At 44.0% G+C, this 10,525-nt stretch overlaps 2 protein-coding genes across 2 annotated transcripts in view; one reads left to right on the top strand and one right to left on the bottom strand.

The window, feature by feature from the left end:
- Window positions 1-10,525, bottom strand: part of LOC310769870 (uncharacterized protein) — a 177,017-nt gene that overhangs the window by 20,149 nt on the left and 146,343 nt on the right. The gene's annotated exons all lie outside the window — the stretch shown is intronic.
- LOC310769881 (uncharacterized protein) lies at window positions 49-2,850 on the top strand. The gene is made up of 5 exons (XM_083629746.1): window positions 49-121; window positions 224-373; window positions 787-929; window positions 1,519-1,633; window positions 1,745-2,850. Exons 2-5 carry the CDS (start codon window positions 266-268, stop codon window positions 1,883-1,885), a joined length of 507 nt encoding a protein of 168 aa, XP_083485872.1. The 5' UTR covers window positions 49-121; window positions 224-265; the 3' UTR covers window positions 1,886-2,850.

The raw sequence follows: 10,525 nt of genomic DNA, 5'->3' as shown, positions 1-10,525 counted from the left end.
AGAGACACTGGCACGAACGTCATGGAACCAAACGCTCATCTTCACAGCTGAGAAGGTCCTCAAATCCACCAGAGGACCAGTTCCTGAATTATTCGTGAATAATTGTTACCATCTTGCCAGGGTAAGTCGCTGTCTCTCAAGCCACATGTTCTGGGTTCCGCAGAGGCTTTCTGCTCCCCAGCCCTGCCCTGTGGGCATCTCTGATCTTCCTCTCTTGCTTCAGGTCTTTGGCGCCTTTCTCCCTGCGGAGCAGCTTTTGGAGACCATGTGCTTCCTGGCCAGAGACCTGGTTGTCGAGAGCAGCTTCAACCCACTGGATATCTCCCACTTACTGCAAGAATTCATCAAGCAGTTTGACGGCACAAAAGTGGAGGTAAGGCATCTGCAAAGGTAGGAGAGAAGAAGATTCTCCGCTTTGGTGTAGGGGAGGCAACCTCATGCCATTGGGTGGCCAGGACACATGTTAGTTGAGAGGGGCCTGGCAACGTCAGGACAAGAACCTCAGCCAAGGGTCCTGAGAAACATGGATTCAGGAATGGGGAATCCTCCTCCTTCTGGGAGCAGACTGGGTTGCTTCTTCTCTTGGCCCACAATGGATAGGGGAACTGGCGCCCTGGAGCTGCCTGGGTTCAATACTTCCAAGGACCCTGAGTGGTACCTTGGAAGGAAGATGGCTGTGGTGGCACAGGTCAAGGGTCCCTCTTTCAATGAGGGATGGAGGAATCCACCTGCAGACAGCCCCGCTTCCTTGTACTCTCCAAGCAACCCTCTCCTTTTCTGTGACAGGTGAAGGTGCTGCTGGAGGCCTTCTATAAGATCAGCCAGGGGCCTACAGTGCAAGGCAGAAGCATGGCCGTCTTCGCTTTGTCCATTTTGTCACACTACCACCTGGAGAAAATGGTTGAATACCTCCTCCAGTTTCCCTTCGGGTATGGAGCCCTCCAGGTTCTACTGGGCTAAGGGACTAAAGATTAGGACTAGCCGCCTGAGAAACAGTTTCTACCCAAATGTGATTTTGGTTTTAAACGCAGTGTAAGGAGTCTCTAGGGGAGTACTGTATATTGTATTTAAAAATGGGGTATCAGCAGTGGCGTAGCGTGGGGGGTGCAGGGGGGGCCGGCCGCACCGGGCGCAACATCTGGGGGTTAGGGTTAGGGGGCGCAAATCCACGGGTTAGGGGGCGCAAATCCACGGGTTAAGGGGCGCAAATTACTTGCCTTGCCCCGGGTGCTGACAACCCACGCTACGCCACTGGGTATCAGAGTTTTTAGGGGGCTAACCAGGGGATAGCTGGGATAGCAGGCTTGTTGGTTTTTGAATGTCTTATGTAGATTTTTCAATTTCGTTGTTCTGCATGGGACAATGACAATAAAGATTATTGTATTATCGTATCGTATCGTATTGTTGGCAAGCTGCAGGGCTTGCTCAGAAAGCCCTTGCTGCCATTTCCTCTCTCTGGAGCATGGCAGCAAGCGGAAGACTTGAATCTGACCATTACTCTTGTTTTTGCATTCACAGAGACTGCCAGAGAGTGTGGAAGGAGGTTTTGGCATCGGCCGACCAAGAACAACTGATCCATCTCACGGCCAAGCAGCTTTACCAAAGCCCCTTGGCGGAATCTGCCACCCAAGTGGTAAGGACCAATCACCTGCTTTATGGCTTCCTTCCTCCCAGGGTAATATCGAGGGGTTTCTGTATTCTGCAGAAAAGCAGGGAAAGTGACTTGCACCTCTCTCTCTTCCAGCAACATCTCACCAGCCTGTTGCACGCCATCCTCAGGATGGAGGAATACAAGGCAGCTGTGCGCCAGAACTTCCCACAGCTGCTGATCGCTCTCCTGGGAATGGTTGTCAACTTCCACTACGACCAGGAATTCTTCGGGTGAAAAGTGTGTGCAAAGGCGCCAATGGAGTCCTTTTCCCTTCAACCTCTGGGTGTTTCCAGTCCAGCTTGGTTTTCCAAGGACAGCTCTCCTTCAGGCAGCTGCTAGGGAGCAAAGATCCTTAATCAAGGACCGTTCTACACTACTCACTCCAAATACAACATCTCCTTCTAATACCAGTGTCACGGGATCGTTAGAATATATGGCTTATTTAAATAGAATTATCAGAATCATACGTAAGCACTGGCACATTCTGTGGAACATGCCTGGTTGTGATGATTTCCTTTTAATTGACCTTAGGGGGACCAAATCTATCAAGGACATGTTGGTTCACACTGATATGACTCTTACTTGGTCCATTGGCAATTTTGGCCCCACTGGCCATTACAGGTGTGGTAGATGTGCATCCTGCCCATTTTCTCTACAGATCAAAGAGATCTATGATGATAAGTCTAATTTTAGATTTTCCACATGTTCAGTTCAGTACATGTTGAACTAAAGATGTGGTTTACCTTATTTGATGTCCATATAATTTATTATATATAGGTTCTACCACATGAGAAGTCAGGGTTCGCATTGGGGAACATTGGTCCCACATACGAAATGCCACTATGGAGGCACCTTTGGTCAAACATTTTATTTCCCATAAACATTCGGACACAGATTTACTATTTACAGTATTAAGGGTAAATCAAAAGAAACCCAGGATTAGGCAAGATTTTGAATGGTGGCTACGTCAACAAGAAACTCATTTTATTTTTCTGTTTAAATCAATTCATCCGGGGGGGGGGGGGGCTAAATTCTGAACTTAACTTTAATTGTTTCATTTTAAAATTGCTGCCCGCATCATTTGTATGTTTAAACCATTCCTTTTTAAATTATTTTTATTAATTATTTCAGCATCACATTTTATCAAAAAAATGTATCATCCTTAAATTTCCCCCCTCTGTTTTTCCCCTCCCCCCCAAAATAACCCACCCTCCTCTTCCCCCCCAGACTTCCCTCAGCGCCTCTCTCTGGTTTATCAACCTATGTTATTTTCTGCATGTTACAAAACTGTACAGATCCTTAATTTATCTATCTGAGTGTTATCAATAAAAAGTCTGTGAATGTTTATTCAAAGCCTTCAAAGGAGTCCAGTTCATTTTGTTGTTTCTTTAAATACTTTGTAAAGGGTTCCCATTCATCTTTAAAATCACAGTTATTCTTGTCATGTAGTTTGTGTGTCAATTTTGCCAATTCTGCGTAGTCCATCGATTTCTCTTGCCATAGTTCTTTAGTTGGGATTTCCTCATTCTTCCATCCTTGTGCTATTAAGACTCTTGCCGCCGTTGTTGCATACATAAAGATATTTTTCAATTTCCTTGGCAGGTCTTTTCCTACAATCCCTAACAAAAATGCTTCAGGTTTTTAAACAAATGTTAATTGGAACATTTTCTTCAGTTCGTTATATATCATTTCCCAAAACTTTTTAATTTCATTACAATCCCACTTAAGTTTAAACCAATCAATACCATTCCACTATATATTTGTTTTTCATGGGTCTACTTCTGCTTCTTGGGAGAAAAGCAACGACAAACCTAGACAGCATTTTAAAAAGCAGAGACATCACCTTGCCAACAAAGATCTGTATAGTTAAAGCTATGGTTTTCCCAGTAGTGATGTATGGAAGTGAAAGCTGGACCATAAAGAAGGCTGATCGCCGAAGAATTGATGCTTTTGAATTATGGTGCTGGAGGAGACTCTTGAGAGTCCCATGGACTGCAAGAAGATCAAACCTCTCCATTCTGAAGGAAATCAGCCCTGAGTACTCACTGGAAAGACAGATCCTGAAGCTGAGGCGCCAATTCTTTGGCCACCTCATGAGAAGAGAAGACTCCCTGGAAAAGACCCTGATATTGGGAAAGATGGAGGGCACAAGAAGACGGGGATGACAGAGGACGAGACGGTTGGACAGTGTTCTTGAAGCTACCAGCATGAGTTTGACCAAACTGCGGGAGGCAGTGGAAGACAGGAGTGCCTGGCGTGCTCTGGTCCAGGGGGTCACCAAGAGTCGGACATGACTAAACAACTAAACAACAACAAGGTTGATCACCATTACTGCCTCCTGTGGCGGTGAGTTCCACAGTTTAACTATGCCCTGTGTGAAAAAAGAGTTCGAGGGTGACGCGACAAATGTTTTGTTATGATCCACCTGCAAGGATCTTTCGATGAGCAGTCCTGACAAGCATGGCTGTGGATCTTTGCCAAAGGTTTCGCAAGAAACGCAACCTGTTTTGTTTTTTAAAAAAGCATGTGAATCGACTCTGCTGCTGAATAGAAGATGAATATGTAAAGCAAAACATCCCATGTGCTGGCACGAAAGAGACAGTTTTGCTGATTTCACAAAGATTGGAGGTGGTGGCGGGAGAGGGGAGGGAGACCTGGGACTTTTGCAACTGCTGACCTATAAAAAGCAGCTCAGCCAGCAAAGGAGCTGGGAATCAAGTCGATGCGTGCCTGAGATCCTGATGACATTGCCAAAACCCAGCTCTGGAGCTTGCATTTCTGCAGCTGAGCAGCTGAAAGCAGATGCATAAAGCATCGCATTATAAAACACACCCTGTGCATATGGAATGAGGACTTTCAAAGAGCTGGAGAAAATATATTCTTTAAAAGCACATCTCTTTGGTCTCACTGCCCTCCCCAAAGTCATATTTTTTTACAGGTCTTTTTTTTTTTTAAGCCAATGCACCCCAGGAAAGGTGCAAACACATGCAGCCATCATTCTTTGCAGCCTCCTTCAAATATTTCTTGCCTTGTGCGGGAAGCATAAAAACAGACTTGCAAGCGGTTTTCTCACCATTGAGGAAACTCGAGGGATTGTGTTCTGATGAGGTGCCGGTGTTAGTTCCTGTTTACAGACTTCCGCTTACTCACACACACACACCCCCTCCCACCAGACTACAGTTTCCAGAATTCATTAGAAAATTGGAGTGGAAGGGTAGGAGATCAGGGGCTCCACACCAAAGTTTAGGCACAGGGGTCAGCAAACGTTTCCAGCAGGGGGCCGGTCCACTGTCCCTCAGACCTTGTGGGGGGCCAGACTAGCCAGTGGTACCTTGGGTTAAGAATTTAATTCGTTCCGGAGGTCCGTTCTTAACCTGAAACTGTTCTTAACCACAGGTATCACTTTAGCTAGTGGGGCCTCTCGCGTCACTGCTGCGCGATTTCTGTTCTCATCCTGTAGCAAAGTTCTTAACCCGAGGTACTATTTCTGGGTTAGCGGAGTCTGTTACCTGAAGCATCTGTAACCTGAGATACCACTGTATTTTGAAAAAAAAATAATGAACAAATTCCTATGCCCCACAGATAACCCAGAGATGCATTTTAAATAAAAGCACACATTCTACTCATGTAAAAACACCAGGCAGGCCCCACAAATAACCCAGAGATGCATTTTAAATAAAAGGACACATTCTACTCATGTAAAAACACTTGAGAAGGCGATTGGGCTGGATCCAGCCCCGGGCCTTAGTTTGCCTACCCATGTGATTGATAGATAGATAGATAGATAGATAGATAGATGATAGACAGACAACAAGAACTACCAACGAAAGAAGAGTGGCAGATGAAAATGATGGACTTTGCAGAACTGGCGAAGCTGACAGGAAAAATCCGAAACCAGCGTGATCCAGTATTCCAAAAGGACTGGAGTAAATTTATACGATATTTGAAAGATTACTGTAATAAGCAATTAACATCACTCGCAGGGTTGTCTGAAGACTTGTAATGAGAAACTTTCTCCCATTTTATTTTAATCTAAATTTTAATGTCTTTTTGTAATGAGTGAAATTAGAATTGGAAAACGTATAAAATGCAATGATATAAAGGTTGATTTTGAAAGCCATGAGGCGGGAGGGAAGGAAGTCGATGGGCTCTAAAGAGCCAGAGAGGTAAAGTGGTTAACAATGATATGCTTGTATATTATTAAATGGGAAACTAATAAAAATTATATACAAAAAAATAGATAGATAGATAGATAGATAGATAGATAGATAGATAGATAGATGCACAACACAGGCCACCTTATGAATGTATGAAACCACCTTATACCAAGTGAGAAAGTGAGAGCATAGCCTCAGTATTGCCTGCACTGACTGGCAGCTTCTCTCCCGGTTTCTGGCAGGAGTCTCTCCCAGCCCTAGGTGGAGGTGCAAGGGATTGAAGGCAGTGCCTTCTGCATGCCAAACACCGAGACTTCTTTGGCAATACGGCCTGCACATCTGCTGACAATTCATCAGTGAAATGTAGATCTGGTTTTCCCCATGATGGCTACTTCAATGCTTTTAAAAATAAATAAATACTCAAATTCTTTATTAAAAATCAAAAACGAAACAGTATCTCATTTGTTTGCTTTGCTGGGGCACATGCTTAGCCTGTCTGATGGGTAACCTAGCACTGAGTTGGGTGGGAAACACCCCGGGGAGACTTCTTGCCAGTGCCAAATTTGCTTTCTCCAGAGGCCACCCGTCCGAATGCCTGTGACCCAACTTGCTATCATCTTTAATGAGGTGCTACCACCAGAAGGGTCCGCCCTTGGCTGGCTCCATGGACAGGTGGGCAAGGCCAGTGTGGAACCATGGCATGACATCCTTCATTTATACGTCAGTGCCTTGGTAACCATGGAACCAGACAGAAAACACATCAAAGGTTGAGTCCCTGGAAACATTTATGGCCTGGTCCTTGCATGCCATGCAAAGAGAGTGTTTTTAGTGAGGTCAGGAGTAGCTATTTGGTGTGGAACCAGCTATAACATCCAAATACTTCCTTCTTGGGTTTTTTGGAGGGTTTGTTTTTAAAGCTGCTTTTATAACTTGACAGCTTATTTCCCCTTTAGGTTTGCTGTAACAGACTAACACAGCTACCCCACTGGGATTTGCTCTCCAAACTGACCACCATTCTCTCCTTTTCTCAACTCTGAATTTAAGCGTCGAAATATCGAGCGCCAGCAAGATTGCCACTGATGTGTTTCCAAATTCTGACATGTTGTTCTTGTTTGGGTGGTGAGTTTTATCCTCCCGAACTTTAACTTTGGGGATGTTCCTGGAAATAATTTCAGTAAAAATTGGCTGTTGCCAAAACCACAAATTCTGCCCTCGGTTTTAACAGAAACCAACGTTTTCCAGTGGTGGGAGAGACTTGTTTTTAGCCTTGAGTGTTCCTTACATGGAGTTAAATCCTTGGCCCATCCATTTTAGGACAGTCTTCTCTAAGTGCCCAGCATTACAGGTTCTTAGGCAGAGTTCTTCCCCACACCTGAGGAGAGTGCTCAGGAGGGGAGCTGTTACAGGGTGGCTCCTGGAGCCTGAGGTCCTAAACCGTGGGTAGTCAAACTGTTATGTACTGAGTTGAATAGGATCCAAACTGCAGCAGTCTGATTAGTCCTAGAACAATAGGATCCAAAAGGCAGCAGTCTGATTGGTCCTAGAACAATAGGATTCAGAATGCAGCAGTCTGATTGGTCCTAGAACAATGCAGCAGTATGATTGGTTGGCAGGAACCACCCAATCATGCTCCAGATAGAAGTGAATCCACAACCTGATTGGCTTACAGTAGAATTCCGGAATTAGCCAATCATGTGCAGCCCATTGTGTAAATAATGTATATAAAGCAGATACCTTGAGGGGACTTTCATTCATTCCTCCTCACCACTATGAGCTGAATAAAGAGCATGAAATCACTTTGCGACTCTGAGTATATTTCACAAACTAAGGCCCGGGGGCCGGATCTGGCCCAATCGCCTTCTCAATCCGGCCCACAGACAGTCTGGGAATCAGTGTGTTTTTACATGAGTAGAATGTGTGCTTTTATTTAAAATGCGTCTCTGGGTTATTTGTGGGGCATAGGAATTCGTTCATTATTATTTTTTTCAAAATACAGTGGTACCTCGGGTTACAGTCAGTGGCGTAGCGTGGGTTGTCAGAACCCAGGGCAAGGCAAGTAATTTGCACCCCTAACCCGTGGATTTGCGCCCCCTAACCCGTGGATTTGCGCCCCCTAACCTTAACCCCCAGATGTTGCGCCCGGTGCGGCCGGCCCCCCTGCACCCCCCACGCTACGCCACTGGTTACAGTATAATCCGGCCCCCCACAAGGTCTGAGGGACAGTGGACCGGCCCCCTGCTGAAAAAGTTTGCTGACCCCTAATCCTCTATCTATCTATCTATCTATCTATCTATCTATCTATCTATATCTCCTCTTTTGGTCAACAGGACAGGACTTTCTGCTCGATGAATGCCAAGTTCCATCTCTTCCATCTCAACCCTTCAACTGCCATGAGTGAGCCAAGGGACGCTGCATCATGTCTTGATTCTTGGACTAGAGTCAGAAGGGGTCATAGAATTGTCGAGTTCGAAGGGATCTCGTGGGTCCTCTGTTCGAATCCCCTGCAGTGCAGGAATCTCAGCTACAGCATCCACGACAGATGGCCATCCAATCTCTGCTTAAAAACCTCCAAGGAAGGAGAGTCCACCATCAGGTCCCTGCTTCATCTTCATTTCCTCAGGCAGAGCAGCCAGCAAATTTGGCCTTGGTCTAATGTGGCTAGTCCTCTTGGCAATACATTGTGGGGCAGAATGGCTGTCCACTGAGATGGTGTCCTTCCTCTGTTCTCCCCGCGACTCACCAGCCTGCCTCCCTTCACAGCACACTTGGCTAACTCCGGCCATGTTACCTGAGGTGACAAAGTATCTGGTCCTGTCACCCTAACGCGATGTGACGGGAGCAGCAGGCCTTCAAATGTCAAAACTAACGTGGCACAGCTTTTAAAATAACATGGATTCTTTGGGGGAAGAATTGTCCCCTCTCAACAAATAGGAAATCCTCCTTGCTCCTTCTCTGTGAGGTTGGGTTTTCTCCCCTCTCCAGAATTTGGGAAAGGACAGCTTTTCCTCAAAGGGGAATCGCTCCACCCCCTGATCATTTTGGTTGCTCTTTTCTGGATTTCCCCCCAATTCTGCAATACCTTTTTTGAGGTGAGGGTTGAAGGAGGGTTTGTTCTCCTAAGAAATGGAGAGCACAGCCACTTACATGCAACTATAAAACCCTTTGAGGACATATGACCTGCTCTTCCTTAATATATATACACTCTCTCTCTCTCTCTCTCTCTCTCTCTCTCTCTCTTGTGTGTGTGTGTGTGTGTGTGTGTTTGTGTATATAAATTTTCTCAATTAAAAACCCATTTCAATAACATAACATATCCACATTCTAATTGATTGCCTTCCCCCCGCCCCCTCAAGTTTCCAATTTCTTATCTTTATTTACATTGCATCTAATTATTTATCTAATTACTTTCATAATTCTTTTTACATCTTAACTTTAAACTTTCAATCATAAATGCTACAACATTCCATAGCAGTTTTTTTTTTCAGGAAGAGGAAAACAGCACTATCCTCTTTTCTGAAAACGTCTGGCAACATTCATTGCAGAACGGACCACACATAATTTTTAAACCATCTGAGTTTTAATAGGTTCTAGCTCTGATTCGTGTCTTGCATCAGGAACATGTTGCTTGCTATGAAGCGGGGGGGGGGGCGGGGGGCGGGGGCGGCTGCTATGGTTTGCTTGAAAACCATAAGTGGACTCTTGCATTCTTTCAAAAGACATAACAACATCAACAACACTGATTTTAGGAAGGGCTGTAGCTCAGGAGCCAGCAAAAGTTCCCAAGTCCAATCCCCAGTGGTCACTCTAGGCAAGGTTTATTTATTTATTTGTCCCATAAAATGCATGATTGCAAAACACCCCAAAAAGAATTTTTTAAAAGATGAATTTATCACTGAGAAGTAAAAATGTATATTTGAAGCTCTCTTTTTTGGAGCTGTATTGATAAGCTTAAAGTTACAAGGATTTCGGAAGACACAAGAGTTACCCACCCTGGAAGAGTGGCAGATGAAGGTGACGGATTATATGGAATTGGCGGAAATGGCTGGCAGAATCCAAGACCTGGGAGAAGAGTTGGTGGAAGAAGACTGGAAGAAATTTAAAGACTATCTTCAGAAACACTGTAAAATTAATGAATGTTAAAATGATGTTGGATTGAAAATAAGTGGCATTAGCAACAAAGTTAATAAGAATATGCAAAAATGAATTGATAATGGATGAAAATATAGAGTTATAATATGTTAAGATACAGAGTTAAGATAAACGAAAGAGGGTAAGGATTTGCTGATTTGATTATTTAAATGGGAATACAAAAAGGGGAGGTGTGAGGAGGCCAAGGAAATAAGCTAATGAGTTCAAAATTACAAAAAACGGATTTGTTTTTAATTCTTTTTTAGCTATTTGTCTTTTGTATTTTGTATTTTTATTCTTCTTTTTTCTTTTTCATGTATTTTTCTATGTTCTCTTTTTTGTATCCTTTTCTTTTTATATGACCTTTTTTATTTTGTAAACTTATGTTTTTGTAAAACTTCAATAAATATCTTAAAAAAAAAAAAGTAACAAGGATTTCTATGCAACGACAAATGAGAAGTATCATTAGTGGTCGGTTCTAAGTCAGGGGTGCCCAAACCTTTTTCAAAGAGGGCCAGATTTGATGAAGTGAACATGCGTGAGTTGCTGAGCTTTATTTTTTAGGATTGGTGAAGTTGTTGAGCTTCTT

This window comes from Podarcis filfolensis, assembly GCF_964270895.1.
Source record: "Podarcis filfolensis genome assembly, chromosome: 8".
Taxonomy (NCBI): Eukaryota; Metazoa; Chordata; class Lepidosauria; order Squamata; family Lacertidae; genus Podarcis; species Podarcis filfolensis.
Note: the sequence above shows the minus strand (reverse complement) of the source record. Positions and strands in the feature narration are given on the sequence as shown.

Coding starts and splice junctions, on each gene's coding strand:
- LOC310769881 (XM_083629746.1), top strand. CDS start 266: ATGTGCTTCCTGGCCAGAGACCTGGTTGTCGAGAGCAGCTTCAACCCA. Junction 374..786: donor TTGACGGCACAAAAGTGGAG/GTAAGGCATCTG, acceptor TTTCTGTGACAG/GTGAAGGTGCTGCTGGAGGC. Junction 1,634..1,744: donor CGGAATCTGCCACCCAAGTG/GTAAGGACCAAT, acceptor TCTCTCTTCCAG/CAACATCTCACCAGCCTGTT.